Raw genomic sequence first — 21,722 nt, 5'->3', positions numbered from 1 at the left:
GTTAAGTGCTCCAGAGGTTCCAGATGTTGTTAAAAACAACAGTCAAAATCCTTCAGTCTTCATGCACAGTTATAAAAAGGAACTTTGTTTAAAAGAGTGCCTGATTTATTCAGTACTTTATATTTGGTCATGCAGAATGAGGAAAAAATGGAACAGAAAAGCCTGAGATGCAGTACCTTAAAATTTGCCTTCGTGGTTAACTTATCTAAGTGGTGCAGGGAAAAATACCCAACTGTTTTAAGCTCAGATTTCAGAAATCTGCATACTAATTTTGGAATTGCTTAGTAAATTCTATACACTGCAGATGCAAAGACCTTCAGAAGATGCACTTTAGGGATGTGAAATACTTTAGCTAATGGCAACGTACCCAGTGCCAGACTTTTTAGTCTGCTACAACTATTGTACATTAAATGAACCACACTGAAAATGGAATTAGATCTTTGCATTACTCTTACCATGCAGCTATAATTCATTTTTAGATTGCATCATTTTTTCCTAGCAGCACACAAAAAAACATCGGAAATATTAATCTAATAACACTCTAGGCAATAGTTAAGATCATGGGAGACTCAGGTAAACCAACATACTCAGTACATCATTAGTTTGAATGTTAATATTTTCCAGTGTATCATTATACTCTGTACATTAAGAGCTACCACAGAATAGCTTGCAGAAAAAAACCCTCTCCTGTTCATTCTGGAAGTCTTCTACACTTATAATATCCTCTACTTATTAGATGAAAGCTGGAGGGAATGTCACCCAGAAGGGAAGATGTGGTAAATCCCAAAGAAGAAGGTATGATGATGTTTCCATTAACAGTAACACTTACAGTAAAGCAGAACAATATGCAGATGGACAAAATGGTGCCCTTTAATAGCTTGCAGAAAAATCTTACTAGGTTAAGTTGCAGAAAGCAGATCTCTTCTTCCAGGGAAAAGTTGCAATGTGACTGCTCTTCATTAAACCTTAGGCTCGAGACCTTCTTGGGAAGCTATATCTATTCAACCCAGTTTTTTCCTGTTCAAGACCAGAAATACTCTGTTAGGAAACGTGGACCTCTGTCTGGAAGAAACTACCACCTCATTTCACTCTCAACACTCAGCATATACCAGATAGCACTAGGTTTCCTGTTGCTGCTGTCATGACTAGAATTTGTACAAATTACGTACAATCCTGCACTTTGAGGAAAGCGCGAGATTTTGTAGCCTTCTAAACAACAGAAATGTCATCACTTCACGTGAAGACTTCACAGTCTGCAATATCGCTTTTTAAAAAATCTATGTGTTTTGAAAGCGAAAGAGACAAAGTGTGTTATGCTACGAACACAGATTCAAACCTCCACCTCTAGACAATGTTGCTGTTTTAAGTGAGCAAAGATAGTCCAAAACCTGCAGTTTATATGCTGCAGGAAACCCTTGGTTAAACACCACTATGGATCACGACTGTGTGGTCCCAAGGCTATGGTGACTATTACATCACATCAGAGTTATTAAGAGCATCCCACAGGTACAGAGGAAAAGAGGCCAAAGTACCATTACGGGTTGCACCAGTAATCACTAGCAGATGCCGAGATCCAACCGCTCAGTGGAATTCCACTCAGAAATTCATTGTCAGGGCTTTCCATCCTTTGAAAGTTTTCTCTCCTCTTTCCCTTAGTCTGGTACCAGACTACATGCAGCATGTAACTCCACAACCTACCGCAGACAGCGGTCCGTTACCCCACACTCCCGTCCTCTGAGTGAGCTCTTTCAGATGTCAGAGAAATCAGGTCCTCATCAAGCAATGACTTGGTTCCCTTCCAGCTGGATCTGATAACACCCTTACCAGACCAAAACATCTGTTCTGAAAGAAGCCCCTTGTAGGAACAGTTCCCCCTCTTCCCACTCAGCACTTAAAAGTGCTGTTACACTTAAATATATAAACAGTGTTTATATACTGCTTATACATCGGTTGTACGCTGGGGAACAGATTGTCGCAGGCCCCACACAGCTGCCACCTAAACCCATCAGCTCAGAGCCTCTCGGGCTTTTGGGTTTTGACAGTCTGAATCCACACATCTCACTCGCTGCTTGAGGTCTAGTGTAACCTTCCTTCCAGCATCCCAATGCTGCTGAGGTGCTGGGAGCACCCTCTCACATGCAAGCTCTGGGGAGCGTCTCCCTCCTGATGCTGGCCAGGTTGCTTCACATGCAGCACCTAATCCATAACAACGTATGCAGGACATGCTGGGTCACTGAGTCCAATACCCTTAAATGCTCACAGTCACATCATATACGCTATTTCATAAAATGACCAACCTTCAGCTGAAAGCTGCTTAGATTGCTTGATCCCATTATCCCATTTATTGAAAGGTTATTTTAAAGTCTCATTCCTCTGATGGCTTGAATCTGTCTTCTAATTTCCAGGTTCATTTTATCTCTGCACAGTTCATACCCATTTGGATTCAGTCTCCATTCTGCTGAAGCTATTCCAGCTTGTATAAATAATTTATTATTCATTGGGCCAAAGATTCAGAAAAAATGGGAGCTTGATTTTGCAGTTTGGGTGCTCAGGATATTCACTTGGGATGCCTGTGTCAATAAATATTTGATTATTTTTATTAAGGGTTTCATCAGGAGACAGCTCACAAGAGAATAACCAGTCAACCCAGTGCTAGGACATGTGGTTTAGTTTAAAGCCCTACTTTAAATTTAATGTAACAAGGATTTTAAAAAAGGTCTTTCATCTCCCAGTGAGTAACTAAGCATGGGGCAATGAGGTGAAGCAGGTGTTTGGGAATGGCAGGGTGGAGTCCCTAAGCTAACATTAAGTTTTGAATGAAGTGCAACCTGACAGTCAACCAACTACAGCACATCTACTGCTCTAGAAGGATCACCTCAGAAGAACTGAATGAAAATAACCTCACTCCAGCCTGGACACATGGACTAACCTACTGTTGGGGGGAAAAGTGCAATCTTCTACCTTGTTGCACTGGCTGCTTTAAGCACTTCCACGGCCAGCATCCTACCTTAACTCATATGCCTATGACCACAGCTCTCCCCAGGCGCTGCACAGGAGCTGAACTCCGGCATGCGGAGTGAGGGAGCTCACTAAGTGGACTAGTAGTCACGTAAAGTCACCTAAAAGACTTAGCAATACCAAAGTCCTTATGCATTTAATCCTGTGTTTTCATCTATGATTACACAGTGACTAGCACAATAAGACATTACTTTTGTGCAAATAGTTACAACTAAAAAAAGGAAAAAAAAGAAAGAAGAAAGAGGAAAGAAGAAAGAAGGAAGAAGGAATAAGAAAGAAGGAAGAAGACAGAGGAAAGAAGGAAGAAGACAGAGGAAAGAAGAAAGAAGGAAGAAGAAAAAAGGAATAAGAAAGAAGAAAGAAGAAAGAAGAGAGAAAAAAAGAGAGAAGAGAAATGAAGAGAAGAGAGAAAAGAAGAAAAATGAAAAGAGAAAAAAGAGAAAAAAGGAAAAAAGAAGAAAAAAGGAAAAAAGATTCTTCTTTTGAGAGATTATTGTTCAGGGAAGCAGATCATATTTGGTTTACTACAAATACTGCCTTTTAGAAAGGTTTTTTAAATGGTCAGGAACAGGAACAGATACACACTGAAGGAGAGATGACAACGCGAAGCTAATTATAAAAACTAGAAATAGCATATGCTAATAGCTCTACTGTAAACATAATTGTTTTTCATTGACACTTTTTCATCCTTTGGTGTTTAGTATTTTGCATTAATTACAACTTTCCTGTAATGGATTTGAGAATTTCTCATACTGAAAACTGAAACTCTGCACCTAGCATGATTACGACTTTATGTTAGCCAATAATAAAACAAAGTACTTCCTTTTTCCCTCTTTTGAAATTATCATCTTTTCACTCAGGAAGAGAATTACAGGGGAGTTCTTACTTCACTCTAAGGCATTTTTCTAAACTGACCATTTCACATACCTTTTGGGAGCAGGCCAGAAGTGGAGGTGATATATGATGCTCAGGGCAAATCAGATCTAACACTGGTTCAGACTTCTCCCTTAAAACCGTAGTTCCTGTGGCTTCCCCAGGCTTCACCTGCATAAAGTAATGCTATAGCTACTTGTTAATAGGGCACAGATTTTTGATGCATCTCTTAAATAACTCTGCTGCAAGTTGCAAACTGGTCTATGCCTAAAACAAACAAGTTAGTGTCCTGCATAGCAATATTAGACCATGACACATCCTAGTACATAAAAAAAAAAAGGGGATTTTAATCAGTTTACCTCATTTTGAACAATGTAAAGTCGGAGGCAAACACCTTTATATCATCTCTCAAGAGGTTCTCCTTCGATGACATTGAAGACTGCAGGGCATTTGACTGTAAACATGGAAGGTGATCCTGGAGCTGTTCCTCTCCACTGTGAAGCAGTTGCTTCATATTAGACACGTATTCGATAAAATTTTCCTTTTATTGACAGCTTAACCCATGCAAAGCTCTCACTTTATGCCCAGGCTTTTCAAATAGCTCGTAGTGTGCTTAATGAAGTTCTTTCTGGGACTGTGGACACGTACAAGTGTGTCTGTAATTTCACACCACTCTTTCTCTCATGCAGCCATCCATATTGTTGCCCACTTGATCAACATTGAGCGGTATCATACCAGCCAGTCGAAGGAAGCTGGGGCATTACAGAATAAACTTTCTGGCCTTGGCAAAAGCCCAGATGAGAGCTACTTGAACCCAATCAGGACCTATGAAACGGTAAGCTGTCACTTTTTGGTTTTCCTCATCTAAAAAGTTTTCCTCTGTGGATTCTATTGTCAGCAAAACTGTATTTCAAAGTCTTTTAAGCAGAGTGAGAAGGTGCTGCCAAAGGTTAACCTCAATTTCAGCTGAAAACACTTACTCAGAGCTGCAATTTTCAGGTTACTAAGCTCAAAGAATTGTCTACAGTATTTTAATTAGTTTGTCAGGAAACAGGTTGGGGGGGGAGGGGGTAAGGAATATTGTGAATAGTAGACAATGAAATGAACCTGTAAAGAATTTTAAAAAACTAAACTAAACTATCAATGTATGGAACAAACACAACTTCTTTCCAGAAAGAAAAAAAAACAATATCACATAACATTTCTTTCACAGTTGCTATTTGTCTCTCCCCATGGTTGCGCAGTATCTTCCCAATCTAGGGATTGATTCTGCCCTGTTACCTTTCGAATGTGGCTGCTCAGGAAAGAGCACATGTAAAACCACCCAGAGGATTGCTGCATGTAGGAGTGAGTGCAGTGGGAAGCTAGTGCTGGTGTGTGCTCTTTAGAGACAAGCAGGACTATGCGCACCTCAGCCTTGCAAATAAATGGTTCTGCTAGCTTCGGGGAAGAAAAGTGACTGTGTCTCCTGTCCACTTCCTTGGCTACCTCAAAACACCATGGGTAGAGAAGCTATTCTTTACAATACTCATAAAGAAAAACAGATCCTTTCTGCAATGCATGCATGTAAAACATGCAAAAAGTAATCAGCTTTTTACCTTATTCCGTCATACTGTACATCACATAGATGTTATTTGTTTGCTTATGTATACTCCTGTATACTTCTGGGTTGAAATGGCCCTGGTGAGACTCCCACACATATTGTTTCTGCTCTTTAGAAATTTCCCACATAGCCAGCACGCAATAAAGGCTGCATGAACATGGTGTGGGGCTCTTTCAGTCAGTGGTGTGCTCCACTGAAACAAGAAACAAAGTGAGATAATGGCTGGACAACCATCAGTAGGATTCAGTAGTGCTTTTCAGTTACAAGGCATTTTGTCCCGTCATTTCTCAGTTCCTTTCCAGTTTAGATAATGTGATTTTTGCATCTTTCAAAACAAACAAGTGAACAATTCTCAAGTTAGAAGAAAACCAAGCAAATGAATGGTCTCAATGGTGTAAACACAAAAGCCTTGATGTTAGTGTTGACAAAGTAGTTAGGTTTCTCAGAACAGGACAGCAAGCACGGACTAAGCTGCCCAGTCTTTCTGTACACCTGGTGCCCACTCTCACCACATGCACGTGAGATGTTCCCCAAGAACAGAACAGAGCTCACAGCTCTGAACAGGAACCTACCATCTTTCAACATGCATTTTTTAATCCACTAAGCCTTCCCATGGTGATATAATTGTGAGGTAGGCCTCCAACACTGAGGAGGAAGGCTAGCATTTTCTGAGACCCTTTCCCAGATTTCTCACAGTAATATGCCCCACAATTACCAGCCTAGATTTTACTCTAACCTCTAGTATTTATATTTCTTTTATCACCCACTTGTGTCTCAGTAGCTACACTCAGAATTAACAAATTGTGAAGGAAAGCAAATAAAAGATTGCTTCTAACTTCAGAGAAGAAAGTTCTGAGAACAACAATTCAGGTGTTCTTTTCAGTTTCATCCTACCCCTGTAGCAGCAGTGCACTAAGTGTCTTTGACATTTTTCCTTGTTTCATCTCACCATTCAAACTAGCCACTGTAATGGAAATGTTCAAAATATCACCTAGATCAATCCTGTTAATATGTAATAGGATCTGAACACACTCTTCACAGGCACCAATTTGAAAATGTACTGTGTGCTGTCAAGTGTGAACATTTGAAAGAATGATTTTACTGTAAAAAGTGACTGTAAAAATGGCATTGTGGAATTTTATCACCTCTAGGACTTCCATATCAAATGAGTGCACTTTACAAGTACAATATAGAGTTTTTTTCTCCTAGTGTATTAAGCTGTAGAACCAACTCAAGATCCAGAAGGCATGCTGAGCGCTTTCATTCCTGCGCATCAGCATCAGGAAAACAGATAGATATGCTTTGCAGGCCAAATGGGGACTTCATTTACACTCTGCTGGCATATTTAGCCTGAGTCTCATCTTGCGTGTGAGATTTTTACTGCTCTTCTTCATGGTTTGCACTTTATAACTGAGACCAGCATCTGACTGCTGTGTTCAAAATACATCTTCATTCTCACTTCAGTTTATTTTGGTAAATTTAGACAGATGTAACAGACCTGTGCTGATGTCTGCGAGTCATGAACAAGAAGAAACATGTTCAAGCCCAGCATATTAATGTTTCATCACTGATAAGCATAAAAATGTAAATATAAATATGTCTTTTAAAAAAATAAACCAAAGTATTATCCAATGTATCTCCAGGTAGATGTAAGGAACAGGTAAATGAGATATGCTGCTTAGGTAAATGAGAACATGCCATTTTTATACACTATTACAGGGCTGATAAAAACCCACAAACTTTAAAGTAAAGTAAGCACAAAAGAGCCACACACCTTTATGGTTGCAGGTGTCTTAGCACCTCACTTGATCACCCTCATATGAATAAGCTGTTTTCTAGTGCTGCTTTGCTTATTACATCTCTAGGTTTAATCTTCTCATTTCTCTAATAATTTTCCTTTTTCTCTGAGACACTTTTACATAAGCAAAATAAATAAAAGTAATGAGACTGTCTAATTTCCTCCTTTCAATTCCTGAAACAAGTAAGTGGCAGCAAACATTTACACATCTGTCTGGGATAAGCCTGGATGGAAACAGAACAGAGGGATGTTCTTCCATGGTCTTCTGTGGTAAAACGGAGGTTTGCCTTGCCTCCATGTCTTGTTCTGGTTTTGTTCCTATGCTGAAAATATAGCTTAGATTTTGGCTTCATATGTAATAGCAGCAACAGTAACAACAGTAACACTAACAGGAGGAGTTATTAAAAAAACAATTATAACAACAGCTTCTAATAGTAATGCAAATACTAATGCAAATTAATGCTAATGTTAATACTAATACTAATATTAATACGAATAATATATTCTTATTCTAGAACACAACAAGAGAGGTGCTAAACACCATAGCTGGAGTAACTGGAGTTGTGATAACTGTGGCTTTAATTCTGATCATGACTTCATCCACTGAGCTCATCAGAAGGTCATGCTATGAGGTGTTCTGGTACACCCATCACCTCTTTGTGGTTTTCTTTATTGGTTTAATAATCCATGGTATGGGGTAAGTGTCTGCATAAAATACATGGGGTATATGTACACAATTTGGATCATAGAATCATAGAATCATTTAGGTTGGAAAAGACCTGTAAGAACATCAAGTCCAACCATAAACCTAACCCTGCTAAGTCCACTACTAAACCATGTCCCTAAGCACCTCATCCACACGCCTTTTAAAAACCTCCAGGGATGGTGAATCAACCATCTCCCTGGGCAGCCTCTTCCAATGTCTGACAACCCTCTCAGTGAAGAAGTTTTTCCTAATATCCAGTCTAAACCTCCCCTGGCGCAACTTGAGGCCATTTCCTCTTGTCCTATCACTTGTCACTTGGGAGAAGGGACCAACACCCACCTCTCTGCAACCCCCTTTCAGGTAGTTGTAGAGAGCGATAAGGTCTCCCCTCAGCCTCCTCCTCTCCAGGCTAAACAACCCCAGCTCCCTCAGCCGCTCCTCATAAGACTTGTGCTCCAGACCCCTCACCAGCTTCGTCGCCCTTCTCTGGACACGCTCCAGCACCTCAATGTCCTTCTTGCAGTGAGGGGCCCAAAACTGAACACAGTATTGGAGGTGCGGCCTCACCAGTGCCGAGTACAGGGGCACGATCACCTCCCTACTCCTGCTGGCCACACTATTTCTGATACAGGCCAGGATGCCATTGGCCTTCTTGGCCACCTGGGCACACTGCTGGCTCATATTCAGCCGGCTGTCGATCAGTACCCCCAGCTCCTTTTCTGCAGGGGAGCTTTCCAGCCACTCATCCCCAAGACTGTAGCGTTGCATGGGGTTGTTGTGACCCAAGTGTAGGACATCTTGAGATGAAACAATTCAAATCTATAATCCTGTGCTTTTCTATTAACAAACTGCTGGGATCTTTGCTTGGAGACAGATTGCAAAATGAAAACATTTTGAAATTAAAACACACCACTTTTCTGAGGAATAACAGTGTGGTTTAGTTTTTTCAACCACTCTTATACCACCTTACAACCTGCACTTTATCAATGCATCAGTCGAAATGAACCATCATCCCTGAGAACTGAGGACGTTGCAGATTAGGAATCAGACCTTTGTGGGTTCAAATTAATAAGGGATAGACCTTATGTTCATAGCTCTTGTAAGGCATTTTGTGAGGGACCTTGTACAAGCTTGACAAGCTTTCAGCATGTCAGCTACCTGGTGGTGAATGTCCCTGTGCACATTCCCCTGTATGTCGATAAATGTAAAGTGGTTTTGCCCTTCTTTCTCTGTGAGGAAAAGAACCCCAGATTTCCTCACCATAGAGAAATAGGCACTATATTATGAACCAGGTTTAAATGACTACAGTAACAAACAACTCAAGTTCATGACTAGCCCAGTCAGGTGGCGTTTATAGAGCGTGATAGAGAGGGATGACTGCCACGTCACTCGTTGTCTCCCTGTTCCTCAGCACAAGAGGAAGGTCCATCCTGTTGGTACAGGGCTCCGGTTCTCACACTGAGGGACAACAGGGTTGAGGGAGCCTCCCTGAGAAGCTCAGGGGCTGATAAATCCCCTGTTGATGCAGAGTGAGAGCAAAAAGTTGCCTACTGCTGAAAACATTTCCATCTTCTCTTTCCAGCTCCACTGACATCTTCTGCTTCTTCTCCCTTGTGTGCTTCCCCCCATTTCCTTTTCTCATTTCTTTGCAATAGTATTAATGTGAATCTACAGCAGTGCATCTACATTCACATTTTAATTCAGATCGGGAGTGCAGTTTTGATGCAAACCTTGTGGTCCTCCTCACCTCCTATGTTTTGGCTCATACCATGGCGCAACCTCGGGCTGCATAACAGTGTTTTGGGATGAAACTACACTGACAGGACCGCATTTCTCTGTGCCAAGCACTAACAAGTGATCTGTTCACAGGATCAAACCAGACCTAGTCCTAAGCCCTAGGTAACCCTCAAACGTGTACAGTGCAAGGCCCTCAACAAAGACTGCTTTGCTCCACAGATCTTTGCCTGCTGACTATCTAGCGTACACATGGCCTTGAGCTGTTGTAAAGCTTTTCAGATCTAAGGACAGAGTCACTTGGTGTTATCATAAAACACTTTTTACGTCCATTTCGTAAAACATTCCGATGGTATTGCCCACCGCTAAAGTACGTACAGACCACTACTCATTGACACAGAGGAACCTCCTAGCCCACAGCAGCGTGAGATTTTGCCTGTTCCCTGGAGGTACATGGCATCGCCACAGGGAAGGGAACAGGCCGGTACAATGTTTTCTGGTGTGTTACTTTTCTCACCTCTTTCCTTGCGATTTGAGAGCTGCCACATTCAGTTTGGCTTTGAGCGTTCCTGAAATTGGCCCAATTAATTAGCCCCAAGTTTCAGAGGCACAGCTGCAAATGCTGTAAACTGTATCCTGGCCTGATTAAAATGCCCCCCTTCCCCTCTCTCTCCAGCAAATCTTTTAGAATCCAATTTCAAACAACTGTAATGAACCCTTTAAACCTTCAGCTTTGTAAGCTCCCCCTACCTAGCCAGCTGATCGACACTCCTCAGCAAGAGACTTCCCCGAAAAGGGGACGCTTATTTAAGAGCCCTGTCGATAGCACGCTGCTTGCTCCAGGCAGGGAGTGCGGTGCTACAGAGCAGCTCCCTGCTGCCCCAGCACACCCCTACCACTACCCCATTTATGAAAAGGAGCCAAAACCCAAGGTTTCAGTCACTTCCCACCTCTTTCTCCTTCCCAGGTGACTGAACAAAACTCACTCCAGCCTACCTCCTTTTCTGTCTTCTGTCTGAACTGGTGGCAGGCAATGACACTGCCATGTAGAAGGCGGCAGCACTTCCTATCTCCTTGTCTCTTGTTGGACTAGTGGGCAGGACAGGCTAACATTGTAGAGCCAAAGTAAGTACGGAAGGGAAAATTCAGAGAAACAATATGAAACAAACAGGGTTTCGCCAAAAAATCTTCCTTCTCTACCCATAATCAACACCAGCTGAAACCCATTTAAACTGAACAGTCAGGAGTGATATGTTTGGGAAAATTCACATCATTAACATTCTCTGAAGTAAAGAAGCTAGAATTTAATACGTTTAGAGAGTACACATGAAATTACAGTCCTCCAACTTTATTTGCAGCTTTAAAAAATGCATTTAGAAAGCAGCAAAGGAAAGAGAAGGTCTGTCACTATTAAATTTTATTATTTTTCTAAACAATACCAGATGCTCATATACAGAGGAGGTCAAAGTGTCTGCTCCAAAGAGCTTGGAAATCATTCTCATTTTACCACAAACAGCAAAATGTGCATTTCCTATGCAAGGACTCTCCACACTTCAGCTGCATTGATGTATACCAGTACTATAACACACTTCTTGCATTTGGTCAAAAAGTCACGTCAAAGCTAAAGGAAAGGTAATTTGAACAAGAGAGTAGAATAGGGTTGAAATGGACCGTTCTTGAACTTTCCATTTTCTCCAAATCTGTATTGGACTACTAGTGCAAAACCTACAAATGCACAGAAACCTTTCAAAGAAGCATATCACTGATGAACATTTTTGTTTTAAGTCAGCTTGTCCGAGGTCAGACACCTCAGAGCCTGCTGCTTCACAATGTCACTTACTGCAAGGATCACTACTTGGAATGGGAGAACGCCACTCAGTGCCCTTTGCCGCAGTTTTCTGGCAACAAACCTGTGGTAAGAGTGATGTTTGTCTTCTGTTTTTAACTTAGTGTCCTTCCTTGGAAGACCAAATATCTTATGAAGTAGGGGGCTGGAGAGTATGCTAGTGACTGGCTCTTAGTGCCATGTTTAGAGAGTAGTTTCACATTTCTGTTCCATGACCCCTCCCTGTGCATTAAGATATTGATCCTGACCTCCTATATAATCAGTACAGACAGGTACAGATGAAGAGTGATGTGTAAAATTTTAGTGCTATTAATAAAAATTTTTATTTCTGGAAGATCCTTTAGTTAGGCAACACTCCCTTTGAAGGGTATGAATTTCAGGATTGTACTCTATTTAAATCTGTTGTGTACGTTTACTTTTAATTATTCAGTATCACCAATATCCTTTATGTGTACATTGCACAAACAGAGCCTCCAAATGAAAACCTTATGAGGGTAGAGATACAGAAAATACAATGGAACAGTAAAGCTAGGGATGCAAATTAATATCATTATGTTAACTAATAGTACTTTAATATGGATAGTCTAAATACCAAGGGAGAATAAGTTGGAGATAAAATTATGTCCTTGCTTTAGGGCACGTGCTTCATATAGTCCAGCCTTGATGTCTTAAGTTAGGTAAAAAGGAGAGAATTTGAAACAATAACTTATGAAAACAAAAGGCAAAAGGCAGGAAAAATGTCCCACGGAAGGGTGGTTTTGCTGCAACAAGATTGCGAATCCACAGGGGGTAATTAAGTAGCAGACTTGTACAGTATGTCAGATGTCTAGCATCCAAACAAAATCATTTAACATTTACAGCTCAAGATTCAGTTTGCTCATATGCAAGTTTTTGTTGTTTCTTCCAAAAAGAGAAAACACACCAAAGGAAATCTTATAGTAAAGGAGAAAAATCAGCATTCAGTTTCTTGTAGCTCTTTTAATGGCTGACATAGATTTTTCTTAAACTAAACTATTGTTAGCCACTATCCAACCTGCATATTAATGAGAAAATGAATGCTTCTCTAAAAATTTCAGCTATAATGTCGCCATAAAAATCAATACATGGCTACGCACCATGAATACAGACACAAGCTTGCTTCCAACAGCATGTCTTCACATTCATTATCATAAAGCTAACCGGAGAGAACTTGCATTTCTCCGTGTCAAACCTATTTTGCCACACTCTCCTGCATACCCAAGGCCATACTTGCAAAGTCATATTACTTTAAATGAATTGTGATAATACCATATGGCATATAGATCATCTATAACAACACTGCTTTACTGGATGGGTAATGTGCTATGGTGTGATACCTGCAGTTACCACAAATTCATCAGAGGCTAAGAAGCCATGGTGAGGCTGCACAGCACTGGCAGGGGCAGATGCTGATGGGACTGAGCAGGGAGGGGACAGCCTTGTGCACAGCTGGGATTGTGTGAGGTGACACCAGAATGCACGCCCCGCCGGCCACAGCTCCTGGGGGAGGCTACCATGGCAGAGCCCCTCTCTCAGTCATACCACATCTGCTCCCCTGCTCCATATTTCAGCAGGTAGGAGCCTGATCTGGCTCCCACTGAGGACGATGAAGCACTTCTGTTGCACCTGGGGCGTCCGGACTTTTATCCTCACAGTCTCTCCTGAGCCATCAGTGCCTCACCTCGGTTCATTCTCATTACAGGAGGAAACACCCCTTGGGCAAGAATACCTATGCCCTGATTAGCCGGCCAGGAGTCATGTTGCCTGGCAGCCCATCCCTCCTTGTGCATACCCTGTTGTTCCAACCCAGCCAAAAGATATTTTGGATTGAATGCTTCGTTGCACTGGAGCAATGGCACATTTGAAATCTCAGCTGAGCTCTCGCACAGGGTAGCCTGCAGCCTTAACATTCCTGTCACATGCTTTTATTTACAGGTAGCACAAATGGAAGGGAGGAAAAACAGGTCTCATCATTATTGTGGCTTGATATATGCAAATATATTCAAGACATGTGAAATCACCCTCTGTGCAGAGACACCTGTAGTATTTAGGGACAACGGATGTGTTGAGTTTCTGCTTTAACTGAGAATCTTCTGGTTTATGCTGGTTTCTTCCCATTATTAAATCACGCATTTTTTAAATTTAATTTTCAAGACTTAACCTTGGGAAATTGCCACTCCATCCTCTTAGCACTTTCTAAAGAAGCCACATAATTTTGTGGCTTGCTTCTCATAAAAGATACTTTATAACCCCTGTTTCCCAGCTTGTGGAGCAAAGTCAATGTTTCGGCAAGTAAAGTTACTCTTTGGAGATTTTAAAAGCCACATGATTGTGGAGTCTTCAGTTTGCTAGAATGAGCTGTGTAATTAACAAAACTGGAAATAAAACAGTATCTCCTATAGAAAAAAAAAGATTTTTTTTAATCATGAAGATTCAATTACATCTAATTATCTTTCCTATCAGTGCAACTCAGTGAAATCATCAGCTACTATACTTGAATAGCCAAGTATCTTTGATTGTTATAGTGATCAGTACATACGATTAGCAAGTAAGAGCACAGGAATCATCTGCAATACTTAAAGTATGACCAGCTTAGTATCCTAGATCAAAAAACCACATTTATTGATACAGAGCCGACTAATGGATTAAATGGAAATATATCACATTCCTCTAACTGAATATTTGGGACTTACTGCTTTCTCATGCAGCATCAGAAAACTCACAGCTGACAATAAGGGCTACTCCTATCTGATCCTCTGAAATATTTTAGACTTTGAAGAGCAAAAAAATAGTAAGTCTATGGGTAATATTGTAGAAATGTATGCATCTATACATCATCAGGTCCAATGACATCTGTATGTAACACATAAATAGATTAATCCTTTTGCCTTTTAGTAGGAAAAGATTTTACAGGACTCTTCTTGGCCAGAATGCAGATAGATATTAGTACCGCTTTTGGAGTACATCTGTGAAGGAGCCCCATATGTCTGTTCCACAAGAAAGGCAGAACTACTACAGTAGCAACAGAAATACTCTCTTGAGAAAGGCGAACCAAAAATCACAGAAGAGAAATAAAATAATTTCATTTTACGCTACCTGCTGATTTAAACCAGAAATGCAAAATATTTCTGTAGACATTAAAATAAATGTTGTTTTTTAATATGCAACTTTCTACAGGCTTGGAAGTGGGTTGTAAGTCCTATGGTGCTGTACATCTGTGAAAGAATTGTTAGATTTTGGAGATTTCAACAGGAGGTGGTCATTACTAAGGTATGTAACATAATTTGCATGTCTGCGTAAAAAAAATGTTATGGCAATAACTTTTTTTAGCTTTTACGGACAACTTCTCTATATTATGACCTCATTTTTCACTCGTAGCTTCAGCAGCTCTTTCATCATTACCATGGTTCCAGCCAAGTATTGATTTTAGGTTTTGCATTTATTCCAATAGCAAGTCCATAAGAATATTCCATATGGGACCAAACTTGACTAATGAAGTACCAGACTTTACAGCACCATAACAAAAACATCTGCACAGGGGGTCGGTCTCTCTTTTTAATGAACTGAAACCATGTTCCACTGCAGTAAATGCTGGAAACACCCTTGACTTCAGTAGGACATGGGTTTTACTTTCAAATCTGGAGGCTTCTAAGGAGACTAAGGTTATATTATCAATTAGCATAAATAGTCGAAGCTTCATTAATACCACTGTAACAATTTATCCCAGTTGTAAATATCACTGTGTGCTAAGGGCCTATTTAAGTCACAGCAGAATGGATGGGGAATGTCGCTATTGAAGCAGCCGAGTCCACACGTATCAAGCTGGCAATCAGAAACAGGCTTATCTTGTGTGAGGGAAAAGCATGTCGGATAAGTCTTGCTGCTGATTTCACAGAGTGGCTGTGATCTGAGAATCTCAGTATACTATGTGTGATATATTAAACTGGCTGCTTAACTGAGATTACCTCTTAATAAAAGTATATTAGAATTGAGCTCACTGGGCTTTTTTCTTCTTGCCAAACCAACAATAATCCCATACATGTTAATTGTGTTACATAAGAGTAAAACTGGGAAATTATTCCAGTCTATTAAGGAATACTTTTGCGCATAGACTCTACTAAGATAGAAAGTTGACAAACTGTTGAATTGTTACAGCCTTTCCTCTGCCTCTTACACTCACACAGCAAGCTGCCCCATGATACATGCTGTACTGTCTCTCAAGCTGTTGGGCAGCAACAGCTCTGCAACATGCAGTTTAGGCCATAATCCACAAGACATTTAAAAATTACTCTGCATCCCAATTTGCATTAACTTGTGGTTGAACTCAAGTAGAAATGATTGCAAAGCCACATGTAACCTTATGGAAACAGATAGTTACTCTTCTGAAGGAAAATAAACCAGGTCCTTTTATTATTGTTTAGGTGGTGACGCATTCCTCTGGAGTCCTTGAGCTTCACATGAAGAAATGTGGCTTTAAAATGGGACCTGGTCAATATATCTTTCTACAGTGCCCATCTGTCTCACAGCTGGAGTGGCACCCTTTTACCCTCACCTCAGCTCCTGAGGAGGACTTCTTCAGTGTTCACATACGGGTTGTCGGGGATTGGACTGCAGCCCTCTTCAAGGCCTTCGGAGCTGAGGAAAAAGCTTTCAAGGAATTGTGGATGTTACCAAGGTTTGAACAACAAACAATACATTTTAAAATGTTAATTCTACATTTTAAAATACATGTTAACAATTTAATTTTGTGTGTGTTCTTTATGATACAGTATTAGATCATAGTTCTGGATCCACAAAAAAAACATTACGCTAAAAAAACCCCACAAATAAACACAGTCATGAACTTAGGCCAACAGCTACTAAGAAGACGTGATGACTAATCCAAGATTTAAAGTCCATATCAATATCTATCTTTCTTACGAGGAAAGGCTGAGGGACTCAGGTCTTTTTAGTCTGGAGAAGAGAAGACTGAGGGGGGATCTTATCAATGCTTATAAATACTGAAGGGGTGGGTGCCAGGAGGATGGGGCCAGTCTTTTTTCAGTGGTGCCCAGTGACAGGACAAGAGCTAATGAGCACAAACTTGGTCATAGGAAGTTCCATCTAAACATGAGGAGGAACTTCTTTACTTTGAGGGTGGTAGAGCACTGAAACAAGCTGCCCAGAGAGGCTGTGGAGTCTCCTTCTCTGGAGATATTCAAAACTCGCCTGGGCGCATTCCTGTGCAACCTGCTCTAGGTGAACCTGCTCTGGCAGGGGGGTTGGACTAGGTGATCTCCAGAGCTCCCTTCCAACCCCTATCATTCTATGATTCTGTGATTCTGTGATTTACATTTCTGTCGCTGTCATCTAAACCTCTAACAGCTATATCTACACCTAAATGTATCCATTTTGACAGATAGGTGCTTAAGAACTGAATTAAAACGACACTGGAAGCTGTCTGCTAGCTTTGTGCCTGTGTGCTTATGCTCTGATGGCACCCATCACCTGCCATCCCAGCTTCTAGCTTTTCCCTTTCAGTTACTTAGGTATTTTGTGGCCCCAGAAACTTCTGCCTGAACCTTACTTCATTTCAGCAGCCTCCCTCAACTCTGTCTTCCGTGTCCAAACCCTGCTCCACTTTATAAAGGTTATTGGTGTTCAAATTCTGTATCTGTGGCATCTTAATCCAAGGAAAAGGTTGATGCTTCATTGTTGCAAGTCAGCAGGGCTCCGCTGAAATTAATGGGGCCATCCTGACTTACATCAACTAAGCATCTGGCTCTATATGTAATGGATTCAAACCATGTAGCTTCTTGCAGGCATAGTGGAGATTTTCAGCAAAAAGAAGACCCCAGCACAGGATCATTTCAATTCTGGAGGAGTGTGAAGGGCCTGGGACTGAAGGGACAATTTTCCCCCTGGAAAATTGCTTTTGATGAGAGAGTTGTAGTAAAACTGAACAGCAAAAGACACTTGTTTAACTACATTTATATAATTTAATGGGACTTGGATGCTAAAGAACATTCTCCTAAAAAGCTTTTAGACACCACTGAGCTACAGAGGCATACTAGAAGGTAGGGGCAGAAAAGAAAGTCTGGTCCAGTCTTTGCATTATATCAGTTAAGAAGAATTAGAAATGAAAGCCGTGTCTTTGTAGAAGGCTACTGGAATGAGAAGTATGCTGCTTCAGCAGAACTGGAGCAAAAATGGTCCGAAGCAATTGACAGCCAGTATAAAGAAAGAGAAAGAGAAAAATGTTATCAAACCTTGCTGGCCACAATCCAGGGTTGAAATTGGCAGCGCTGTCATATATAGAGACTCTTCTTTTTAATCTTGTTAGAGTGCCTAATGCCATCATTCAGTTGCTTTCTTGCAATATATTAAAAAGAATATTTCAATAGTTAAGCTAGCAATAAAGTGAAAAACAAGTCTTTTTCACAGGTTTCAATATATAAACACTGGATTGGTGACTATATTAAAACATAACATACAGCAGAAACTGAGCAGAAGACAGGAGCCATGTAGCAACTGAATGATAGGGTAAGGTTCTAAAAATAAATTATGTATATTGTAACTAATAAAGGAAGATTAAAATAAAATGTACGTGCATTTATACAGGTAGCAAAGACAGTTAGTTGTGATTTCTGGACAATTTGAGAGATAAGACCATAGAATAGACTATTCCTGTAATAAAGTTCCATATTATGCCTTTTCGGGATTTTGACTCACTTAATTGCTGTTTTAGCATATTATCCCAAAATCTCACTTCTCTTGCAGTCAGGAATACTACATAATCATGCTGATCAGCAAATGTTTAAATTCTAAAAATAATACAAGAGTCTGCTAATGTTGCTTTTCCAAAACTAAATACTTTCCCTGCCTTCCCCAAAAGTATAATGCTTCTTTCTAATCAGACTGTGTAGATGGACACAAAGAATATGGACAATCCAAGCCATAGCTAGAAACAGTCTATAGCCCGATTTTCTACTCCTCCCTTGGCAAATGCAAATGTAATATTTTTTCTCACTTTGTTTACTATCATCCTACTTTCTTCTACCCTCTCTAGATCAAATGAATGGGCTGTATAGCTCAGTTTTCTCCGCTTTCTCCTCCCTATTTGTTTGAGTCTTTGTATTTGGCTAAGCTCTGTAGCTATGGCTGAGCAAGGCATTCAGATCACTGATGGGATCTGTCACCTGGGGATTTAGGAGCAGACTGACAGGACAAATCTCTGTAAGGAATGATTCAGAAGTAATTGATCCGGTCTTGTAGCACAGAGACAGATTAAAGAATTTCTTGAAATTCCTTCCAGATAATTTTTTTCTCAACCTACTAACAATAATGAGAATTGCTCCCAAGCCCACATTGAACTTCACAGAAAGCTTACCTGAAAGCAATTCATAGGCACTTTACATAAATACCCTAAATTAACTGTATTTTACAGGAAGTTTTGAGTGCTCAAATAGTAAAGGGCTGGGCAATAATCTGAATAACAATACATATTTTTAAAAAAGTTTATTTCATCTGAGGCCAGATTTCCAAAAGTTATCCCTGAGTAGCTCTTTCATTTGCTACTGCACTTGCAGATCATTTGGAATATTGAAATAAAAATGAACCATGTGACACGTACAAATGAAAGGGAAAATGTTTGTTAGGACTTCAGGTACACTTTAAGAAAGCAACAATAGGGTTTCAAGCATGTTGTGTCCCTATATTTGTGTGTACTATTGCTTGGTGATTGCCCTTTCTTTTCCTGTTAAAACATTTCATTCTTCCTATGTATGCATATTTGTTTGTAGTATTTAGGCTGAATTTTAAAGATGATTCATACAATAAAAAGCACAAAACAACAGAAAATCTGAAACAAGTAAAAAACTCATTTTTCCTAAGGACTGGGTGTTAGATAGTAAAACCATCTTCCAGAGCACTTCCGTTATTTAAAGACAGACTGGAAAGAGCACTCCAAAGTACTGTGTGTATTTACATTCCATGTTGCTAGAGGAATGAATATGATTATTTAATAATCCTTTTCATCTCTAATTTTGACCAAAATGAATGCCTCAGTGTCAGCAACATTGATTAGAGGAGGTAGTAACATAAACAAGCATTTCTCCTTACACATTTTGCCTTTATGTCAGATACTAAGTACAGTATTATTGCCAAAAATGTATTTCTGAAATACTGTTTTTTCAGAAAGAGCTGAGAAAATAGTAGTTTCCTTGCATATGATGACCTCTTTCTTGCTTTCTCTTTCATTACTTTAACACATATAGAAAACTTTTCAAAATTATTAATATAATCTGTTCCTCTTTACTTTGACATGTACAATACAGAAAATAAAGCTCTAAAACAGGATGCCTTTCAGTATTTCACAATTAAATATGCAAATTCCACAGCTAAATTTGGACATGCAATTATATGACTAATCACATTTCAGAAAGCCAGAAAATTGCAATTGCATGCTTAAATAGATGGCCAGGCCCCAAACCCACATGGGTGCTCTTGTTCTCTCATTTCAGGAGAAACAGTTGCTTTGCTATTAAATGGCACCCACTGAAAATTAAATGTGTTTGTATGGGTAATTTGTGTGCCAGCTTAGACATGTCTTTTCTCTTTTATTTCAACGGAAGTTCAGTTTTGAAAATATGCAGCCCAACAAATTTTAACCTTTCTGTCATTTTATATGTTGCTGACCCTTGACTAAATGTCTTGTTGCTGTAGAGTGGCCGTGGATGGACCATACGGATCTGCAACCACAGACGTCTTTCACTACCGAGTGAGTGTGTGCATTGCAGCAGGAATCGGAGTCACGCCGTTCGCCTCTATTTTAAAATCCATTTGGTACAAATGCTGCAACCCTAACACAGTACTGGCACTGCAGAAGGTAGGTGGGAAAGTTTATTGCTCCATCAAAAAGTTTCACAAATGAGCCTATTTTGCCAGGTTAGAGAGACAGTTCAAAGCTAGAGACTCACTTGAGTGCTTTAACTCCCTCTCAGAAGCAGTCACTTGCTTTGCAGCTGTCTCAGAAGCTGTTGTGTGGTAGCGTCTCTTGAATTCACTGTCATTTCCAGAGGAAGAAGGTATCCCTAGCTGCAGTGTTTTTAGTAAAAGCTGAAGAATCAGATTTTCAATAGCAACTGGAGATAAACATGGAATGTCTTTCATAGCTAGACAGATAGTTAGAGAGCTAGAGGAGAAATTTGTCCTCTTTCCCACCAAAAAAAAAAAATATTGCAAGGTCATCTCAGACAGAAGTGAAGGGCAGCACTCGCTCCCTGTCCAGCTGCGGCTTTCGTGAGGGCCCTTTGGCTGTGTGTCCTGGTCCAAAGTGCTGCATTTAGCAACAATTAGCTGCTTTTCTCACCTTGCAAAATCAGGATATTAGCCAGCATAGAAGGAATAAAAAAAGGCATTTAGGCTCTGGATGAGATGCATATATCAAGATGCATATTACTGCCTCAAACCACTTTAATTATTTTGTTGAAAAAATATATTGGGGTCTGTAAGGCATGGATGGCACCAATTAAGTTAACATATTCTCGATCTGCTAACCTGTTATACATCTTCTGCTAAGGATATGTGTGGTAGCACTGGGGAAGGATAGGTGAAGAAGAGATAATGGCTGAAGTACGGTGAGTGGTAAGAAGGTAACAGAGAAAAAAATCAACATTAAACATTCTCTTCCCTATCCATCATGGCAAGTGGTAGATTGTGGACCTTACAGCTTCTTTTAGCTCATTTTCCAATGTAAAAGCTGAATCAGGAACTGTTCAACATTTCACATTTAAGGACAGATGTTGAAATTGCATTGGAGTGGACAGATCTCTGAGAGGGTCAGTACATATGGAGCTGATTGCAGGACCAAGGGGCTGATCTTTTTAAATGAAAGAGTGTTAAAACTGGCATCTTAATGACAAGCTGCCACTGAAAAAGCATCTGGGATTTTAGTAACTGAGGAGTGGAGGACAGGTTCAAATTGCCAGGAGGGATCTTGGAGGCAGAAAAAGCACTGAGAAGGGAGGGAAATAAAGATGAAAATATGGGCTAGATGTGGAAAGAAGCATATTTGCAAACACTACGATTGTACCAGAATGATCTTTTCCACTGGAAGGAGAGTTACATATATGTATATACATGTTAT

At 40.2% G+C, this 21,722-nt stretch overlaps 1 protein-coding gene across 1 annotated transcript in view; it reads left to right on the top strand.

Annotated features, from left to right (window-relative positions):
* NOX3 (NADPH oxidase 3) overlaps positions 1-21,722 on the top strand; it is a 40,663-nt gene that overhangs the window by 7,121 nt on the left and 11,820 nt on the right. Inside the window, exons 5-10 of the mRNA XM_059835405.1 lie at positions 4,581-4,726; positions 7,808-7,989; positions 11,518-11,647; positions 14,774-14,866; positions 16,018-16,271; positions 20,300-20,462. Of these exons, the coding sequence (XP_059691388.1) occupies positions 4,581-4,726; positions 7,808-7,989; positions 11,518-11,647; positions 14,774-14,866; positions 16,018-16,271; positions 20,300-20,462 (968 nt within the window). The remainder of the gene's footprint in view (positions 1-4,580; positions 4,727-7,807; positions 7,990-11,517; positions 11,648-14,773; positions 14,867-16,017; positions 16,272-20,299; positions 20,463-21,722) is intronic.

This window comes from Gavia stellata, chromosome 2 (assembly GCF_030936135.1).
Source record: "Gavia stellata isolate bGavSte3 chromosome 2, bGavSte3.hap2, whole genome shotgun sequence".
In the NCBI taxonomy this organism is placed as follows: Eukaryota; Metazoa; Chordata; class Aves; order Gaviiformes; family Gaviidae; genus Gavia; species Gavia stellata.
The sequence above is the reverse complement of the archived record's forward strand: the minus strand, read 5'-3'. Positions and strand labels throughout refer to the sequence as shown.